The 22,439-nt window shown below is 39.3% G+C and overlaps 1 protein-coding gene across 6 annotated transcripts in view; it reads right to left on the reverse strand.

Moving 5' to 3' along the window:
- LOC149831796 (uncharacterized) overlaps positions 1 to 21,388 on the reverse strand; it is a 75,918-nt gene extending 54,530 nt beyond the window's left edge. For 2 of the 6 annotated variants that reach the window (XM_090014136.1, XM_090014138.1), the window contains exons 1-4: positions 21,256 to 21,388; positions 19,986 to 20,168; positions 19,450 to 19,506; positions 19,269 to 19,336 (exon numbers count right to left, since the gene is read on the reverse strand). In XM_090014136.1, coding sequence (XP_089870262.1) covers positions 19,269 to 19,336; positions 19,450 to 19,506; positions 19,986 to 20,063 — 203 coding nt within the window. In that variant the 5' untranslated portion in view covers positions 20,064 to 20,168; positions 21,256 to 21,388. Of the gene's footprint in view, positions 1 to 19,268; positions 19,337 to 19,449; positions 19,507 to 19,985; positions 20,169 to 21,251 lie in introns of all 6 variants that reach the window. The other 4 variants (XM_090014137.1, XM_090014139.1, XM_090014141.1 and 1 more) reach the window with 4 other exon arrangements.
- Positions 21,389 to 22,439: the final 1,051 nt, after the last annotated feature.

Below are 22,439 nucleotides of genomic sequence, written 5' to 3' on the forward strand. Positions count from 1 at the left end.
AGCAACATCGTGAGCACTTGAGGGTTATTCTCGAAACCTTGCGAAAGGAGCGTTTATTTGCTAAGTACTCTAAGTGCGAGTTTTGGCTCGAGGAAATCATGTTTTGGGGACATGTCATCTCCAAGAAAGGTGTGTCCGTGGATCCAGCGAAAGTCGAGGTTGTACTCAATTGGCAGCAGCCAAGGAATGTTCGTGACATTCGGAGTTTTCTTGGATTAGTTGGGTATTACCAAAGATTTATCCAGGACTTTTCTAAGATCTTTCTACCTTTAACGCAGCTCTTGAAGAAAGAAGCTAAGTTTGTATGGGACGACATGTGCGAGAGCAGTTTTCAGATGTTGAAGGAACGTCTTACGACTGCTCCTATTTTGGCCTTACCTTCGGGGCAAGGCGGCTTTGTGATTTATACTGACGCTTCCTGGACAGGCTTGGGTTGCGTCTTAATGCAGAACGATAGAGTGATCGCCTATGTATCGCGCCAACTTAAAATACATGAGAAGAATTATCTGACTCATGATTTGGAGTTAGCAGCGGTGGTCTTCGCATTGAAGATATGGCAACACTATTTGTATGGAGAGCGGTTCGAGGCTTTTACAGATCACAAAAGCCTAAAATATTTGTTTTCGTAGAAGGAGCTGAATATGAGGCAGCAACGTTGGCTAGAATTCCTCAAGGATTACGACTTTACCTTATCCTACCACCCAGGAAAAGCGAGCGTAGTGGCCGACGCTCTGAACCGCAAGTCTCCCAACGTTTTCGTTAATTTGTTATTCGCGGGGTGGAAGCTGATCGAGAATCTGATATAGTGGGAACCGTTTGCGGTCACTCCAGATTCGATCACTCTTTCCAGCATGGTAGCTCAACCTGAGCTATTGTCAAAGATCTTTGTCAGTCAGAAGATCGATGCGCAGTATGAAAAGCTGAAGGCTCTAGCGCAGCGGGCCGATACCCCCTTCCGTCTGAGTGAGGAAGGAGGTGTATGGCATAAGGATCGTCTTTGGGTGCCAAAAGATCATATTTTGAGAGATGAGATTCTCGCAGAAGCCCACAAGTCCAAGTACACGATTCACCCGGGCGGTACGAAGATGTTCAAAGATTTACAGCGCAGATATTGGTGGAGTGGAATGAAGCGAGACGTAGTCGGGTACGTTTCAAAGTGCTTGACTTGCCAACAGGTTAAGATCGAGCACCAGCGACCAGGCAGAGTGATGCAGCAGATGGAGATTCCTCAATGGAAGTGGAAAGACATCACAATGGACTTCATCATCGGTTTGCCGAGGACACGGAGGAAACACGATGTGATTTGGGTGATTGTGAATCGACTCATTAAATCAGCGCATTTCCTCCCTATACGGCTCAGTCAGTCACTGGACAGCTTGGCAGACCTCTATGTCTGGGAGATTGTAAGATTGCACGGTGTTCTTGTGTCAATCATCTCCGATCGTGACCCAAGGTTCACCTTCATTTTTTGGGGGCAACTGTAACGACCCCAACTCCTACTTTTGAAAAATGCGGATTTTTTTTTTTTTTTTTTTTTGAGTTGCGGAAAACTTCCCAGAGACCCGGGGTCCTCACAGTTCCAATTCCAACTGGACAGCCACAAACCACAAAAGAACTTGCAATTATCATCCATAAACTAACCAATACCTTTATTTATGATTTAAGAATTAATCTCCAAATAAAGTGTTTGATTCAACAGAAAGTAAAGTTACAATTTCAGAAATTAAAAGAACTAAAAGGCAAAAGATAGAGCCACTAAGTCCTCTACTGAAGCTGACAAGCCCAAGTATAACTCATCCATCCCAGATGCATGTCCAACTTCACTGTTCACCATTTCCTGTGAAAAACCAACAAAGTAGGGTGTCAGAACCAAAATTCTGAGCACAGCTACTTCTAAAGAAACCAGGTGAGAGAAAGAACATGGATAAGATTTCATGCAGTGATTCGAGTGGGTGCTTAAGTAAAATTTGCAACATCTAAATATCCATAACTATCAATATTTGTATTTACTCACTAGTCAAGAACAGTAAACAGTGTCATATATTGATAACTAAATGATCAAACCTTTCAGCATGATTTCACAAAGTAAATCATATGCTACCACCAAATGATGTCATGATATCAAGAATGATTCAATCATGCATGATCTAATGCATAACAGAAAAATGCATGATTATGTGCAATGCATGATTTCTTCTGTTATCTTTCATTTAAGTTTCATCTTTCCACATGCATGCCCTATTAGATGCACATATCTTTAGGTTCCTCTTTTTAATTACCGTGGCCCGCGGATACACCAAACGGGTACAAACCCCGAGGTCAAGTAGGTTCCCAGGGTAGCTTAACACACAATTTGTATTTTATTACTGGGTTCCAACTTAGCCCTCGACCGATATCAGGAAACAACACCATCCATCGGAACATTAGACCTCCACATCTAATGTCGGGGACACAAGGGACACCCCACGCCCACAAGTGCCACTTCCTTGGTACCATAAACTCACAGCTGTGACTAACACACCACTCCCGGGTAAAGTGGCGGGTTCTCCCTAAAACCGTGGCCAGGAGAAGAACCTCAATATCGGGTTCAGGGGCAACAACGCACACGGAGTTTTTGTATCCTTACAGTCTCCCCAAGACCGGATATCCAAGATTCTCATACTTCAGATGAGATATCCCAGAAAGTAAATTTACACTGTTCTTATTCATTATATTTTTAATTAAGTCAATTTCTTTAAGTTTGCAATACCCTATGCAAAAGTAAAGTGAAAACCCCGCATCCTCCCTTGAGGGGACCCATTCGGGACTCCAGCCCGTAACCACCACTAGAGCAGTGTAGTAATGTGTCAAGTGATGTATTTAGAAACATAACTAAAAGAAAACCAACCCACGGCACTCCAGGCCGCTGATGGTCCAATTTGGCCATCGGAGCATCACATAATAAAACCATAACAGTTAGTGAAAGCATAACCTTCACGGCAAGTGTTTTCTCTCAATCCAATACACAAGCTTTTAAATAACACATGGATTCTAGCCAAAAATATAATGTTCATCTAGGGACATACAAGCAAGATCCATTCCATATGTACAATTTCAGTTTCATGTATCCATTCTCCCTAAACAGTGTAACATGAGCACTGTTATACACAACTGACCCATTACTAATTACTAAAAAGTATACTAGTTAGTCATGCTTCATTTTATTCATATATTGCCTAACAGTAAATACTAATGAACCCATTCTCCAATGATAACAGTTGTGCCCAGTTTACCGAATATGAATGGGGAACTGTTCAAAAGAGTGGAGGTCGGCTATGTGTACCTAATAATGCTGTCCTCCGATTTGGCACATCACAATGTGACATTACAAGACATTCAAGAGAAACTATATCACTCATTCATAAGGAAAAGTAAACGATCTGGTGTAACCTAATACAAAATCCAATAGTCAATGTTATTTAAATCAAGTGAAGTCAATTCCTACTGTTTCAAGAAAATCAAAGCTATGAAAAAATTTCATAATGGTGCAATAAAAGTCAGTATGGCGAAAGCAGGCCCTACTATTGCAATATTGTTCCACTGCAGAGGATAACAGGGTATGCTAGAAAAATGGGGTATGATAATCAGAATGTAACAGGGTATACAATTCCTTTAACTGGTCAGCATACACCAAGGTATTCCATTGACACAACTGTATAGAGGCATGCTGTTAACATTAAAAGACTGTTCGATTAACACAAATTGATCATAACATAATAGTGTGGGCAATTATCACTAACCGATATTTATTTTATCAAAATATACCTCTAATGATTACTCAAATTGGTGAACCTAATACTATACCTGAGGAGGTCCCAGATGGTCATACCTTTGCATTAAGAGTTTCCAACCCATACCCATTGAGTAATTTCATAAACAGGTAGTACAAAGTTCAAATGTGCAGATTAAATGTTTTTCATATTAAACCTATATTCAGTATATACGTTTTAAAGCCCCCTTGGTGCTCTAAAATGAAAACAAAGTGTGAATCACACACCAAGCAACGAGGAACTAGTGTCGTTCATACTGTCTTGCCCCAGCCTGGGACATGGCCAGGGTTCCCCTTTTTTTTTTTTTTTTTTTTTCAATCGAGTTAGAGGCCAGCTCCCAGCTAACTGGGTCAGCTGGGCCTGCTATGGCCTGGTTCAAAAGATGCACAGCACCCAGCCGATTGGGTCGGCTGGGCCGGTCACCCCTCAATGCACATTATATTTATATTGAATTCGCCAGAACGATAACCCCAAACAGAATTTAACACATATCATGCCTCAATTCCAAATCAAGAGAAGGAATAGTAGGTCTAAATATTGACATCCACCTAAATAAAATAACTATCTTAAATCTGAACTAAGTTTAGGAGATAACCAATATACAATCCAACCAAAACAAAGGAAAAACACCCCACACCTGGAAAGATCCGAAACCCCCAAATCACCGAATTGGGGTTTTAGGTTTAGGGTTGATGTAAACCCCAAATCCTACTCTCAAATCCCCCACATGGAATCGAACCTATGTTCGATCCCTCACCCGAAATCCGAGAAGCACCGTACCTTATTGAAGATTTCTCCGGCGATCCCCGGCGGCAATCGCGAAAGCAGGGTCGCGGCTGATGCTCCTCACTGCTGCCGTGGCCTTCGGTGGTGGCTGACCGCAGCTCGTCGGCGAGATTCGAACTCCACCGGCGCGCGCACCGACTGAGAGAGACGCGAGGGAGATGAGGGAAGAGGGTGAGACCCCCTCTTCTGCCTCCCCTTTTTATCGCCGAGATGGGGGAGGTCGGTTACGCCCTGCGTAACCCCCCCCTTTTTCCCCTTTCCTTTTCCTGTTACAACAGGATCGGGCAACCCTTATCGGGTGCCCTTTCCTCTTATTTTTTTTTTAAAAAAAAACTGTCATGGGGTGGGGCTCGGGTCCGAACTCGGGACCCGTAACCCGGCCCCAAAACAAATATGGATCCACAAGTGGATCCAAATGGATCCACTGTGGATCCTTGGATAAAATTTTAAAAACATAAAAATTTTATTCATTTTGAATCTCACATTTTATAAAATCTTAACCCCCACCAAAATGGATCCGCAAGTTGGATCCAAGTGGATCCAACTGTGGATCCTCGAATCCGCTTAATATATATATATATATATATATATATATATATTTCTATAGTATTACCCATATTAATATTATTTATTTATGATTATACACACACATATATATATATATATATTTAGATATATATAAATATATATATATGTACATGGATCCGGTATATGGATCCCATACCCATCTACGCACCCTAATTGAATGATCATTCTCTGAATTATTAAATAAATTAAAAATTATTGTACTTATACGTATATATCAAATTTACGAGGTAAATGTACGCGAAAAAACCCCTTTATGGGTCCTGGATCTGTAATTTGGATCCAGGCCCAATTTGCAAAATTTTATAAAATTTTCAAGTTTTACAGCAACTGCAATTGGCCTTGAGCAAAAAGCTAAAATTCAACACCGCCTTCCACCCTCAAACCGACGGACAATCTGAACGCACGATTCAGACTTTGGAGGACATGTTGCAGGCGTGCATGATAAACTGGAAGGGAGAGTGGGACTCTCATACCGAGTTGGCAGAATTCGCGTACAATAATAATTATCATGCGAGTATTGGTATGGCCCCGTACGAAGCCTTGTACGGGCAACCTTGTCGATCACCTCTTTACTGGGATGAGGTTGGTGAACGGATGCTAGATTCACCTATAGTGCTACAGCACTATACTCAGCAAGTGCAGATGATCAGGGAACGTCTGCGTACCGCGCAAAGTCGGCAGAAGTGTTACGCCGATCGTCGACGTAGAGAGCTCGTGTTCTCAACAGAAGATATGGTTTTTGTTAAGGTATCTCCTATAAAGAGCATTTTCCGTTTTGGGAAGAAGCGAAAGTTGAGTCCTCGGTTCGTCGGACCTTTTGAGATCCTGGATCGGATCAGTGAGGCGGCTTACCGTGTTGTGTTGCCTCCTCAGTATGCTTAGATCCACAACATCTTTCACGTATCTATGTTGAGAAGATATGTTCACGACCCATTGCACATCATTTATTACGATGATGTGGATATTCAAAAAGACTTAACGTTCGAGGAAAGGCCTGTGGCAATCGTTGATCGTCGAGACCAAGTACTCAGATCGAAGACGATTTCTCTTGTAAAAGTACGTTGGCAACACCATGGAAAAATGAATGTACATGGGAGCCTGAGTCAGATATCAGGGATAAATACCCTGACTTGTATTTTGACCAATATATGCACTAGAAATTTCGAGGACGAAATTATTTTTAAAGAGGGTAGGATGTAAGAACTAAAAAAAAAAATTAATTGATATGGGTCGGATCCGGACCCGACTCGAGGCCACCGCCCCTCGCTGTCATTAAAAGACAGTGAGGCAGGCAGGGGGGGGTTACGAAACCCCGCTCACCGCCTCGCGCCCTCTCGTCTCTCTCACTTACCCTCTCGCTCTCTGCAATTTCTCTCTCACTCTCTCGTCCCCGACTCTCCCTCACCGACCCTCTCGTCTCCCTCTGTCTCTCTATTTCTCTCTCTCGCTCGTCCACTGTCACCGACACAGGCGACCCCCGACAACCCGCGGCCACCGGCGACAAGCTCCTCTCCGGCGAGCTTCCTCCGCCCCCCCCCCCGGTACGTCGTCGCCTCCTCTTCTCCCCTCTTTTCCTTTTCTTCTCCTCTTTCGTCTCTCGCCCTCTCTTTCCCCATCGTTTCTCGGTTACGCAAGGAGGGCTGAGCCACCTCCCTGCTGCCCTAGGTTGCAGGGGAAGGGTAAAGCCCCCTCCCTGCGAGCCCTTTTAGCGAGGGAGGGGTGGAGCTCCTCCCTGTGTCATGCAGGGTACGGGAGGGGCCGATTCCCCTCCCGGTGCCCTTCTGGCTGCAGGGGAGGGGCTAAGCCCCCTCCCTGCTTCTGTCACGGCAGGGGAGGGGCCGAGCCCCTCCCTGCTCCTTTTGCAGCAGGGGAGGGGCCGAGCCCCTCCTCCCTGCCACTCTTTGTTGTTCCAGCAGGGGTCATTGGCCCCTGTCCTGTTTATTTCAGTAGGGGCTGCAGGTCCCTGCCTCTTTTTTATTGTTCTAGCAGGGGCCATCGGCTCCTGCCCTTTTAGTTGTTCTATCAGGAGCTATCGGCCCCTGCCTTTTTTGCTTGCCAGCAGGGGTTGATGGCCCCCTGCCCTTTGTGCACGAGCCTATACTCTTGACAGACAGGCCCGGGTAATCTTCGGAAACTACATCATGATGGGGATAGATCATTGTAATTGTTGGTCTTCAACGAAGAATTCCTAGTAAGCGTAAGTCATCAGCACGCTTTGGCTACATCACTCTTTTGGCAGCAAGGGTCATTTGGCCCTGCCCCATCCTTTTTTCGAGTCAATTGGGACGGTTGGCCCCAACCCTATGTATCGGAGAAGTCGAGTCTTCTCCTTGCTTTTGCTTTTGTCTAGGTTGTATGTTAATATCGCATATTTGCAGCTACGACGGATCACACTCGCGCTTCGCGAGCCAAGCCGTCAATCGTGTACATCCGCAGACGCCAGCAAGCTCGTAACTCTCCAAGGTAGGGGAAGATTGTACGAAAGACTTGGATAAATGAATTAAGTTTAATTAAACTAAAAATGATCATTAAATGAATATATATATATATATACAAATATATATATTTATACGAGTATGCACTTCACTGAAGGACGCAGTTTTGCGATCCTTGCCCTTTACCTTCTATCAGTTTTTACTTGTCGTCGCGCATCGCGTCGAGATCTTGCATTGCACTCCTGCTTACAGTTTTTACTTGCCGTCACGCATTGCGTTGAGGTTTAGCGTTGCACTTCTGCTTACAGTTTTTACTTGCCGTCACGCATCGCGTCGAGGCTTAGCATTGCACTTCTGTTTACCGCCTTTACCTTGCCGTCGCGCTCTGCGCCTAGGCTCTTGCTTTTGCATATGTGTTGGTATTCCCTTGCTATTGCAAATGACGTGTAGGTTCTTGCTCTTTGCGTATGCCTAAAAGGCATCCTCATGGAGGATGCAAGGGGCATTTACCACTCTCTCTTTTGCGACGAGAGTTGAGTTGGGAGCTAGTGTTACATCCTCGTCTAAGAAAAGAGATACCTTGCAAGGATCCTGACTCTTCGAGTATGTAGTCCTGCAGACAAATTGGGGTTCAAGCGAACTACTTAGCAGGGGTTCTGTTGAGAAACTTGTATCCCGTCTATCGAGGCCGGTATCGAGTCATGCGAGGCATGTAGATACCCCGATAGCGGAAGAGGTTCTAGAAAATCGCATGCATAATGTTGCCACAAGGTACTGTTGTTTCAAAAGATAGAGTAAAGTTGATAAACATTACATCTTTGTGAAACACTCCTGTTGAGGCTTCTATTAAGGAGTTATACCCCCTTCATCCTAGAGTACTTGTAGTCGTGCACGACATGTCTAGTACTGCGATGATCAGATGAGACGGTCGTGCGACCTCGAATAGTGCTAAATGCACAATGTTGTAATCACATAAAATTGCCTCACATTCGCCTTCACAGACAAGATACTCGAGTGGGTTAAAGACCACAGCATAGAATGGGTCGTTAGTTAAACAACCCCTAACGCACCCATTCGCTTCTTGTTGTCTGTCAAGGGAGAGGATAGAGCGGTACAAAAACTCCAATGGACAGGTTGTTGACAACCACCTTACGGGCAATGATCCGGTCTCCCCAGTCATTGGAGTTAGGGGAAAGGGGTTATAATAGTTAGCTCAATCACTTCTGCAGAAGTTGGATGCATCCGTGGCACTGCTTTTCAGCCTTTGGACAATCCTCTCTCGGCTAAAGTTGTCCCTTTAGGAGCGGACTCAACTAGCTATTCGGGTTATTCAAATTACATAGAATAACAGACGCTTAAACTAGTCTCAGTTGTTTCTACGTTTTGCCTGTGCGTACCCGCAGGCCAGTAATATTGAAACATAAAGTCTGTTCAAACTGGTTGTTGGGTCGTGAGACTCGCTTGCACTACTGACTCGCTTGCACTACAGCCTCGCTTGCACTATTGTCTCGCTTGCACTACTTACGTGTTTGCACTATTTACCTGCGTGCATTGCTTACCTGTTTAACTGCATATCTGCTTTAAGTTGCGTAACCTACTGAATTAAATGTACATAATTCAGATTCATGTAGTCTCTCTTTTGCATCTACTAGTTTTTTGCGAAACTAACTCATTCTATGGGTATAGGTGATAATTAGGTACACCACGGGCGATGACGCGATAGCAAGATGGCTCCAAGACGTTCTTCTTCCTGCTCTTAGCTCGCGTCCTAGATGTTTGGGCTTTTGTAACGGATTTTCCTTGGGATATCGGAATTTTGTATTATTTGGAGAACTTCTTAAATGAAAGTGGTTTTTCCAAGTGTTTGCAAGTAGCATGGGTTGTGCGCTTTGGTTCTTTTAGCTAACGCGCCCAAAGTTGTCAGCTTGCCTTTCTGAAATTAACAAAAGAATAGTCTACCGCTGATTTCATAAACCATCTCTATGATAAAGAGATTTCTTTTTAGTCTCTTGTCTGTTTTTTCTGAAAGGTTTACAAGTTTGAAATTTTAGGCTGTTACACTAATACACTTTACATGAGCTTGGGTCCCTTCTCTCATTTACTCACTCCTCTTACTTTCTAGTTTCTATCGAAGATCCTACACTTTGACAGTTTTACATGGTGTTAGAACTGTTTGAGAGGTCACAAACAGAACTTGTTGCTTTTGTTTTTCACGCTTTCTCAGCAGGTTACTACTATTAAAATGTATATGACATTTGTATGTATATATATATATAGTTCACTGTGTATGTAAACTGAAATACCCATCAGGGGTATTTCAGTCTGTAACAGGTGTCAGTCCTTTAGGGACTGACGAGTTTCTTAATTTATTTATTTGTCATTTTTTGTATTTATTTCTTTTTACTTTTTTTTATGTAACGTGATTGGTTGGTCCAACTAGTTGTTGGACCAGCCCCAACGGCTAGAATTCTAGCCGATGGGGCTGGCCCAAAAGTTAGTTGGGCCAGCCCCTCCCTTTGTCATGGTATATGTATGTTTGTTTTCCCAAGCTTATTAGAATAAGATCATTATTATTTTTTTTACGTTCTTGCTCTCAAAATTTCTTTTTACGTTCTTGCTCTCTTTTGAGATAAGATTCAGAACGAGGAGATACGTAAGAAGGTAGGTGTTGCACCCATTGAAAATAAGATGAGAAAGAATCGTTTACGGTGGTTTGGACATATTCGGCGAAGGCCTAATGATGCTCCAGTTAGAAGGATGGAGAAATGGGAAAATATATTAGTTAAAAGAGGTCGGGGTAGGCCTAGGAAGACTTGGATGGAGATTATAGGAAAGGATATGAATGCTTTGAACCTCACCGAGGACATGGCATTGGATAGAAATGATTGGAGGAGAAGGATTCATGTGGAAGACCCAGAATGATTTTCTTTATTGGTTCATATTGCCGACCCCAATTGTTTTGGGATGAAGGCGTAGTTGTTGTTGTTGCTCTCTTTTGAGAGATTGTGTGTAGGACCTTAGTGGCTCTTTGTATTTAGCCTGTTAGAGGCTTTTGTACTTGTGAGTGTGCACCTTTGTAGCCACTTTGTGGCATTGTTTTTGTGCATTTATTGTTTCATTACATGGTATCAGAGCCTTTGGTGCTCTTTAACAAAAGCTTGAAGAAGAGATTCGGCGGAGTGGTGGAGCATTGATTCGTTTGTTCATTGTTTCGAGAAGCATGCCATTAAACTTCTTTGACACTTTTTCTCTGCATTCTTCTCCTCTTCTCTTTTCTTATTACTACCTCTATCATTTTCTCTACTATAGCTAATAAAGAAATTGTAACGGTTGTTCTCATCAAATTTGATGAGAAAAACTATGTGTGGGCTGCAGCGGTGCAAAGAATCTTCATAAGTAAAGATTTATGACACTTTATTGATGGATTTGCATTAGAATTACAACCAATTCTAACAAAATTGGTTATTGGAGCAGATGATGGATCCAAAGAAGAAAACCTTAAGGGGATTGAAAAGGAAAAGGCTATGGTTGATTACAAAAAAGACTATAAGGAGTGGGAAGTAGGACATGCCAAGGTTCTTTCCCTCTTTATAGGAGTACGTATGAGGAGCCTTGCTTCGATATTCTTGAATTCTAAAGAACCGATGAGGCTTGAAAATATGATAAACAAACATATACCAAAAAAGATGTAGCACACAAATGAGATCTCAAAGACAAGGTACACAATTGCAAACAAGGTGATAAGATCATGAGGGAATACTATAGTACCCTCGAGAGGCTTTGGGATCAACTGGCTATACTTGAGCTTATATGGGAGACTCCAAATAATGCTTAAGAATAGAAGAAATACAGGCTTTGAGGAACAATTGTTACAATTTTTTAGAGGACTTAGACCTGAATTTGAACAAGTTTGGGTCAATATTATTCATAGAGAAAATTTTCATCTCTTACATGAAGTCTTGACTCAAGTATGCATGGAAAAGACAAGACTAAAATCTATGTCTGAATCTAAGGAGACAAAGGATAACATGTTGGTCGTCTCAAAACCGGGTGCCAATACAAATGTTTATAAACCACCCCACTTTTCAAAGACTTACAATGTGAAGCCTAGATATGATAACAACAAAAAAAGAACCATATTGACTTGTCATAATTGTACAGAATTGGGTCATATTAGGCCATTTTGCCCCAAGTTCAAAGGAAGATAAGAAAAAAGGTGGCATCCATGGGAGCGTCTTACGAAGAAAGAGGTGAAACCAGTGTTGTAAAAAGCGTTGAGGCGTAGCGAGGCGCTCCACCAAAAACCAAGGCGAGGCGTAAGCCTCCAGGCGTAAAAAGTAAGCCTCAATTTTTTTTTTTGAAAACTTTAAAAAATTATAAAAAAAATATCTAAAAATACAAATAAATAAAGAAATGCTTTATTGATGAAATAACAACCAATAAGAAATAGAAAATCTCAAATAAGTACTAAAAAATATGAGATTAACATATAAAAGTAACTAAAAACTGATTATATAACTGGAAAATACATGATATTAACCAAAAAAAGTTAAAATTTACTAAGAAACTGATTACATAACTGAAATAACTGAAAAATATATGAGATTAACCTACAACAGTTAAAATATATGAGATTATTCTAAAAAATATGAGATTAACATATAGAAGTAACTAAAAAAATGATTACATAACTGGAAAATATATGAGATTAACCAACAAAAGATAAAATATACTAAGAAACCGATTACATAACTGGAAAATATATGAGATTAACCAACAAAAGTTAAAATATATGAGATTATTCTAAAAAATATGAGATTAACATATAAAAGTAACTAAAAAACTGATTACATAACTAGAAAATATATGAGATTAACCAAAAAAAGTTAAAATATACTAAGAAACTGATTACATAACTGAAATAACTGAAAAATATATAAGATTAACCTACCAAAGTTAAAATATATGAGATTATTCTAAAAAGTGTGAGATTAACATATAAAAGTAACTAAAAACTGATTACATAACTGGAAAATATATGAGATTAACCAACAAAAGTTATAATATACTAAGAAATTGATTACATAACTGAAATAACTGAAAATATATATGAGATTAACCTACAAAAGTTAAAATATATGAGACTATTCTAAAAAATATGAGATTAACATATAAAATTAACTAAAAAACTGATTACATAACTGAAAAATATATGAGATTAACCAACAAAAGTTAAAATATATTAAGAAACTAATTACATGACTGAAATAACTGAAAAATATACGAGATTAACCAACAAAAGTTAAAATATAGTAATATACTAATAAACTTATTACTTAACTGAAATAACTGGAAAATATATGAGATTAACCTACAAAAACTTTTTTGCGCCTTGAGGCACAGAGGGCCACGCCTCAAGGCGAGGCGCGCCCTTTGCGCCTCAAGGCGCGTTTTTGATAACACTGGGTGGAACCAATAAAGACTCAAAATCTATTGGAACCATGTTCTCTCAAATCATGGAGGCCCTTCATCCACTAATAAAAAACTCCTCTCTTTAGTGTCGCGGTCTCTACGTCATCACCTCCCGGTAAGGTTTCATGGCCTTTGAATTCTAGAGACTCATTTCATGACTCCACATTCCTCTTTACTTTTTGCATGTTACACTAATTCAACATCAAAAAATGTTTTTACCGCCGATGGAGCCTCTTAGCATAAAAAACATTGAAAATTCTTCAAAATTCTCTATTCCAAAAGTTAGACTTGTCCTAAAGCTAAATTTAAATCTTTTGCTTGTTTCACAAATTATCAATCATGGGTGTAGTGTTTCCTTCTCATCCAAAAAGTGTCTTGTGCAGGATCTCCAGTCCAAGAAGTAGATTTGGGAAGGCCATAGAGAAGGCGACCTCTATTACATGGATCGTCTTCTTCTTCCAAAAAGCAATTTTTGTTATAATGTTCAATGTAAATTTAGTTTTATGGCATCAAAGATTTTGACATCCTAGTTTGTCAAAATTATCTCATGTACATTTAAGTAAATTTTGCAATGAAAAATTTTATTGTGAGGATTGTATTGTTGGCAAAATGAAGGCTCTTTCATTTCCAAAAAGAACATTCCTTTCTTCTAAACCTTTTGAACTAGTGCACTCGGATGTATTGGGACCTTCTCCTATTTTATCTAAAGGTAGTTTTTCTTATTATATAATATTTGTTGATGACTATACAAGATTCTCATGTATATACTTAGGCACAAAAATGAGGTTTTTGAGAACTTTAAAAAATTTTATAACCTCGTCAAAAACCAATTTGAGACTAAAATTTCTATCTTCTACTCTAGGAGAGAATTTATGTCAAATGATTTCAAAACTTGTTTTGAAAATAATGGAATTATTCATCAAAGATCATGTGTCTATAATCTTCAACAAAACGAATTAGCTAAGAGAAAACATAGGCACATAATTAAAACTACTAGAACTCTTGAAAAAGAGAATAGAGAGAGAGAGAGGGAGAAAAGAAATATAAAGAGGAAAAACACAAAGAGAAAGCAAGAATGATCACTTCTTCCATAAAAATTTGAAGTAGAGGCAACACCGATCGAGCACCACCAAAGGATCACACGAACACTTGGATTTGAATCTTCAAGTAACCACGATCCCACGAACATCAACAAGAAGCTTGGAGCCACGATCTTCCAATTTCTCATTTTTTTATTTCATGATTTTCCTTTTAACTTTCCTATATCTCTTAGGATTTTTTGAATTTCTCTTATATTTTCTAACCATTGTTACTAAAAATTTTAATCACATATTTTTCCAAGTTTTTCCATGCTCATATCTTAACATTCTTTAAGTTCTAACTTTTTAGGATTTTCCAAGTTCCTCGTTTGGCTCATAGTACTTAGATCATTTTAACCATGGTTTTGCCAAATTTCTCTAATCTTTTGTGATCTTAGGACCCCCTAGGCTTCTCTTAGGCTCTCCAAACATCCCCATTCTAAAGATCTAACAAATTCTTATTTCAAACACTTTGATTTCCTCTAAGATGTTGATTTTCTAAGTTTTTGCTTGATATTTCCTGGTTATAGATCTCTAATTGCTTTCACCCTTTTATGTTTTTCCATTTTTGAGCAACGGTGGTGTGTCACACCACTGAGGGCTCACCCACGTACTCAAAATTCAAGGTGCTTGACATGTAAAAAAAAAGATCCAGATCCAATAGAAGCAAAAGTCTTGTTGGAGTTATCCCTCATCAGTGCAGGAGGAACGACCCCAACTTGTACGTACAGGATCCCATTACTTTTCAAAATGGATGCGAGTTAAAATCAATATTTTCAAAGCATTTCCAAAACAAAAACCAAGAAAGAGAAATGGATCGGTATCTTCTTGCTTCCGAAGATCTTCATTACGCCCAACTTAGGTGTCCACAATATGCAAACTGAAAAGGACAATATATGGGTTGAAGCAAGCTTCCAAATCATGGTTTGAAAGCTTTTCAGAAGAAATACAAAAACATGGCTTCAAAAGATTAGCCTTAGACCATTCTTTATTATGTAGATAACGTAATTATTATGGGAAGTTGTGACGAGCACATTAAGGAAATTAAATCTCTTTTGAGTAAGAAATTTCATATGAAGTACTTGGGGACGCTCAAATACATTGTGGGTGTAGAAGTTGACATGAGAGATAAAAAAATGATTTTGACTCACATGAAAGATTGTAAATCTTTGAGTACACCAACTCCTATCTACTGAAAGATGGCAGTGGCTAGATCTAACATTGAAGCTTAATACAGGTACATGGTTGCAGCTATTGCTGATACCTGGATCAAGCACTTATTGAATGAATTTCAAGGTCAGTTTTATTTTGTGATAATCAAAGTGATATCAAAATTTTATTAAATCCAATGCAACATGGAAGGACTAAACATATTGAAATTGATTAACACTTCATTAGACAGAAGATTAAAGATCTTGAATCAGAGGCAAAATTTATTGAAACAAAACATCAAGTTGCTGATTTATTCATGAAAGGCTTACAAAGCAAAGATTTTGGTTCTCAAAGTCCAAGTAGTCCATGGTAGTGTTCCATGTACAACTTGAGGGGGGCCTACTAAAGTAAATGGTTTGCTGGTCGTACTTATATAGATATTTTATTATTATTTTTAGTTGTGCACCATAAGAGTTCCATTTTGCACCCTCATCACTTAATGAGGGTAGTTATGTAATTTTGCTTGATTAATATAAAAGGATTAGAGAGAAACAACAATCTACATTGTGAATCATCCAGCCTCTGCTCTCTCTATTCTATTCTCTTCACATGCGTATGTTCTATGGTTTTCTCTATTGAAGATACCAACAGCTATCTGGATTGGATTTTGAAATCATTCCAACTTGGATTGCTAATTTTCCTTTTCAATTGGATCTGTTTTGGAATGAACCGTTCTTATTTTCACTTATATAGAAATATATTATATAAGATATCTCAAAAGAAAAGTAAAAACATTAAAGCAAAGAATATGAAAGGAATTGTTTCATATACAACTCAGTTCCAAGATTAGTTACTATTATTTATATTTGTATCTTGTTCTAAGCTCCACATTCTATTGCAATTGCATTGAACCCATATCAATAATTAAACATGGATAGGCTAGCATTACTTTGAAGTAGCTGCCACAGTGAAATCAATAAACATGCTGTTCTTAGGAACCACTGCTACAGCATCTCAGTTAGCGTATGTGTCAGAATCGTTTAAAACTGAAAAGGACATAACAGATCCTTTAATTTGTTCACATGTCTACATCCAGTAATTAAGGGCCTCATTTTCTATAATAACAAAAAATGATTGATTTTTTATGAGATTGCAACTTTAGAACATTGTTAACTCACATATCTTTTTCCTTCATTTCAATTAAGATTCCTATTCATTTAATGGCATTGGTGTTAGAATAGGAGTGCATGATTCCCAAGGGAAAACCCGTCATTCAAGTCAGAAGGCTTTCACTGATGGGTTCTTATGTAATTTAGAACTCTTATACGTGGCACCCCTCTTGTGGCATATTGTTGTAATTTTATTAATTCTCTTGTAATTGTAATGAGTCCTATTAGGGTCGTGTATTCATGAAAGTTTAAGAGGTGCAGCCCTTCACCAAGAAAGAGACTCAATGGTCAAATCTTGTATCTCTCTCTTGCTTGTGTATATGATTCGGGCTGTGTTTTCATTTGGTCCATGAAATTGTAGAACCATGTGATTCGTCATTCAAACATTTTAAAACAAATATAACTGTTAATGCAACTATTAATGACATTGTTCCAACTATACCTAGTATCATACAAATAATGATCCTCAAACCTGCTATTTAGACCTAGATAATCAGAAAACCAACTTTCTAGTTCACTCAAAAAGTAACTACCATTTATCAATCTCAAAAATCATATTCTCAATATCAAAATATATGAAATAATTGTCACCATTACTATTCCACGCCAAAGTTTGTCACCGAAGATGAGACCAAGTCAAGTAAATAATCAACATTACTATAACTGCCCTATTAATGTTTGTTTCATTGTCATTCATAATGGGTTCTTCAGTACTGCTGGTATTCCCAATAGAGCCAAGTATCGCACTTAGTGCGCACCTGCACCCTAAATGCTCATGAGATAACATTGAATTTAACAACCATTCTTCCATGAAGCTTTTTAACGGTTTCTTTTTGCTTCGTGGAAGCAATACAAATATGATTTATATAGCTTGTTCACAATAATCTGGCTTTGGATTATGTGACAGCGATGAGTAAACATGTTTTCCAAGAGCTTCAAATATCAACAGTCCACAATGCATCAAATTTTCAGTATAAAAGAAACAAGGCTTTATGTTGAAACAACTCAATATAAATTGTGCCCCCAACTAAACAAATCATGTTGAGTTTATCTATGGAGACAGATTGAAGCAATAGAGCTCACCTATGATTTCCCACTAGATAGTACGATACTGACAATGTAACCAAACACTACTCCATCTACAACGTGTGTGTAGAGAGGAACACACACACACACACACACACACACACACACACACACACATATATATATATATATATATATATTAGAGAAAGAGAGATGGGATTTAAAGAAGAAAGTAAGCTTAGCAAACTGTGATTATCTGCATAAGCATCATCAACATTCAAGTATAAATTAAATAGTGTCAAAATCACAATAGAATCTAAGCATCACAAAACTTCAAGCATAAAAAGTGATGACAATGAAATCACAATAAAATCATGTATCTATTAACAAAATATTAGGGCTCATCCAGTGAAGGGCTGGAGTCAAGTTTTATGAGTCTTGCTTTGGATTTTGGTTCAGGTTCTTATGGTTCGGGGTTTCAGTTCAAGGCTTGATTGTGAGTTTGGGTCATGGTACTTGATGTAGTTAGTTTTGAGTCTGATAGAGCCCGACTTAGGACGATTATGGTTCCTTGGAGTCCAAGCTAGAGTTTAGAGTAAATCTATTAACACAATTGTAATGGGATTCATAATCAGTGAATATTAATTAGGTCCTTCCCACTGAAGAGAAAGAAGTGTGCATGTGTGATGCACGGTGCATCTCTCTCTCTGGCCCTTTCTCTCTCATCAACTTCCTCGTTTATCTTCTTTCCCTCTCATCTGTTGAGTACATTATCATTCATAATAATAGACTTATTCTAGTTAGGTTTGACTTTTTTTTTTCTGTAAAGACATTTTGTTTATAGATGAGGAGCAATATTGTGCCTCCTTGTAAAACTGTGGTTCATACTCGATGGGGGTTTTCCTCGCTTTGAGGTACGCAATAAATATTTCCCCTAGTGGCTTACGCTTTTCCTTTATCAATTGGGCATCATCAAACATGTTCCTTATATTGTTGTACACATTGATTAATTTTGGTCTGATCTCCGTTTAAAACATGTTCCTTTATCACTTGGTTGTAATCAAATATGTTCCTTTATCACTTGGACATCATCAAACATGTTCCCTTATCACTTGGACGCCATCAAACATGTTCCTTTATCACTTGGTTGTGAAACCCATAGAGCTTCTTCCCTTCTAACTCTCTCTTTCTCTCCATTTTTTCTATTCTTCCATTTCCTTACCCTAACCTGTCTTGTGCAGCAACTAATCATGAAGAGAAAACAAGGTGACAAAGGCATACTTGTAAATATTTGAAGATCTTCATCTTTTTCTGCCATCTACTTCTTCTTCTTTTCCTTTCCCCCTCTTCCTTATCTCTCTCACGCTCTCCACCTCTTGTCCCTCCCTCTCTCTATCTATCTCCCTTATTCAAGTCACACCCTGACCTAGGTAACCGACCCACCATTCAAGCTGATCAATTGGTTGACAGCCCAGCTTGGCAACCAGCAGGTACTCTATGCCAGGGAATTGTGGGTAAATTTCTGGAGACTTTGACAGACTAGCCATAGCAGGTCATGCTTGCCTAGCCGCTTGCAATCACAAAGTCAATGTTCAACATACGACAAACAATAAAAAAACATGAGCTCATATATTGCAAAACTAAGAAAGCAAAGCTGGAATTTTAAAACAATTCTATTGATCTTCACTATACACGAAACAGTTTTCATGATTATATTTCACAAAAAATAAACCAAATGGACTTGACATTTACCATGTGGAATTGTTGAAACAATCATAGCAAACCCTAACATTGTAATTTATTCCAAATTGTGGCAGTGTCTGCACTAAAGCCACTCAAAAATAGTTAGCACTTCAAAGAATGTTTTAATTTTTATTAAGATCAAGTAAACAAGAAAATACACAAATACATTTGCTGAGAAAGAAAAAATCACCATTTGATTCGATGAATGTTCATTGCATAGAGTCCTCCCACAGCAACGACAGTGATGCTGCATAAGAAAAAGGTTGCAAGTTTTCAAAAGGAAATTCAGACTGTTGATTCCATGTTAACAAAATTTTCTGTATATGATAGAGACACAACTGGAACTAGAATTCCTTTCAGATATGTGGTTTCACATATTTCACCTCATGAGTTAATGGAAGACTGCAGGCATACGTGGAAGCCATGACCTTGTGGCTTGTATGCACTTACATGAGCAATTCACTTATCAGAAAGATTAGAGATGCCAGAATAGAGAAGTCTATTCTCAAATTAACAATTCTAGTTTCTAGAACAAGTACAGAACACATGCACACAAGCATGCAGACAAATAACCCAGGTTTAGCTACTACTCCTTAGTCCTAATAAACTGATAGATCCATCCTCTACCAAATCGACACCGTTTTAGTAATATTATTTTTATTTGTTTCATTTACTAAAGCTAAAATCACAAGTTAAACAAAATGAGAAATTCACAAGAGAACCTACCCTGCGCCTGAAAGTATTAAAGCTGCTTTTGCAAACATCACAACGCGAGGCTTCTTGAAAACGTGGAGGTTCAGCCATTGTATCTCTTTCTATTAGATTGTGTGTGTGTGTGTGTGTGTGCGTGTGTATGTGGGCTTTATCTCCCTTGATTGGAATTCGGAAGAGCTTCCCCCACACTTGAGTCTGCAAGTTAATAGGAAAAAATGAATGAGCGTCAGAGACTCATCTCATGGGATGACCCAAAGCAAATAACCAAACAAACAGATAAAATGTATGTTCGGTCACTCGACTGCAGACATCTTTCTTCATCCTAGGGGCTTCAAATTTTACTTGTTATTGCACTACTTGTCAAAAAGTCTAGAACTGTTTAGCCAGAAGTTCATGGTTTCCAGTGTCTAGTAACTTCCTCCCAATTAATTGTTTCCCTGTTTCCTTATCAAAATTTTGCAAAAACTTGCACCACTATCAGCAACAAAAGCATTATCTACCTCTTCTATTAATATAAAACAGCATTTCAGAGGAAGGGCTTAAGAGAAAGAGTTGCAGGTTCCATTCCTACAATTACAAGCATTCGTTAAGCATAACCGAATAAAACAGCATTTCGGAGGAAGGGTTTAAGAGGAAGAGTTGTAGGCTCAACATCTATAATTACAGGCATATATACCACGAGTTTTTCAGTAACTGCAAGCATCTTTCCTATGTGCAAATCTCTCTTTGAACAAGCGGTTCACGCGTGAGCCGCACAATTTCATACTTCTTCACCTGAATTGCAGCCCTATGTCATCTTACATGATCCCTCAAACATCACCATTGATCAGTCCGCATGCACGCAGATACTGGTAATGGGCAATACAGCACGCACGACGTCCGCATAGAATCTATTATGCATAACACGAAAAAATCTCGTCCAAAAAACAACGACGCTAAGATCATCAAACAATCCAGATAAGAATTGGATAGACACGATCACCTACAGTACCTTGCACACAAGACTCGAAAATTAACGAAAAAGAGTGCACTAATTTGAGGTGGATCAGAAAACCAAGACATGGACATCTCTACCAGTTTTCTCCCCCTATGCGGCCGAGTACAGTTGAGCACCATTTCCAACCACACGGATCTATGTATCCATTAATGGGGAAGAAGGTTCCCTTGAAGACGTGAAGGAAGCAATTGCACGAAAGTGGGTGCCCAAATCCCATAACAAGCATTACACAACTCATCAAACAATGGCAATGAATAAGGAGAACGCGTGATCGACTTTACTCACTAAAATCGTTCAGACCCCTTCCTCTGGACGGACGGCGCCACCACTGTATCGTGTCGATCCCCGATTTCGGGCTGCCTGTTGGGAGGAGGCTGAAACGGGTGTAGTTCTGGGCTGCCCTCCTCATCAAACGGAACCAGAATCGGACCACCCCCTTATCAGACGGCCAAGAATTTCTTTGGTTTACCATGGAGGTCACAGGGACACGTCAACTTCGGTGCGTATCCCTGGTGACATCAGCAGATATGCTGAGGGGGACACAGACATGCATGGCTAACATTTTAATATTTTTAATAATGTTTTACGGTTTTTAATACTATTTCAATAAAAATGTATATTTATTATTAAAGCATATCAAAATAGTTTTTATTACTTACAATTAAAAAAAAATCAGTCTTTGTGTCTTATTTATTCTAAAAAATTGCGAGTCCAACTCCCCTCTTAGTGTCCACGTATCTTTGTGACGTAGGGTTTACTTTTAACACCCTCTTCCCATCTCTTTCTATCTCCCTCTCTCTCACACGTGCATGAACTTTTGATTGATCACAAGGCACAACTCCGCCATGCTTTCAGCAACAAAACCGTTTCATGAAAGAACCTTTGCTGCTAACTGCGGTTTACGATCCCACCACTTTAACTTTTATTATTAAAAGAAGCTTCTTGTTTGAACTCAATGGCATTGGCCTGTTGTTGCCAGGTCACTGGTGCAGTTAATGGGACTTTAATTTTTTTTTCAATAGAGGTTATGCTGACCTCTACCAGTTATGCAATGAGGTTGGAACTTGCAACGTTCCAACACAAGGTGACGTGCACTAACTGATATCCTAGGGCATCGGGTTGTTTGATGAGTGCAAATTGTCGATAAAGGCAAACCAGATTCATGCATGATTTTAATAACTCCATTGTCAGCTAGAGCCTATATGATGTCTAGATGCGAGGTCCCCCACCAACACGCATTGTAGCTACAATATATGTTTCGGGGTCTCCACTGAGCGTTGCGTGGTGCCCAGTGGGATGTAAGGGGAAGTTGTACACCGTTGTACATCAGTCTGTAGGATGTACGGCGGTATACAGCTCTCTCATTCACCCCACTGAGCGCCACGCAGCTCTCAGTGAGGACTCAGGAACATGCACTGTAGCTACGGTGCATGTTCTTGGGGAGAACATATAACATGCCCGCTGTCTAG

Source organism: Nuphar pumila, chromosome 7, assembly GCF_984573655.1.
Source record: "Nuphar pumila chromosome 7, dmNupPumi1.hap1.1, whole genome shotgun sequence".
Taxonomy (NCBI): Eukaryota; Viridiplantae; Streptophyta; class Magnoliopsida; order Nymphaeales; family Nymphaeaceae; genus Nuphar; species Nuphar pumila.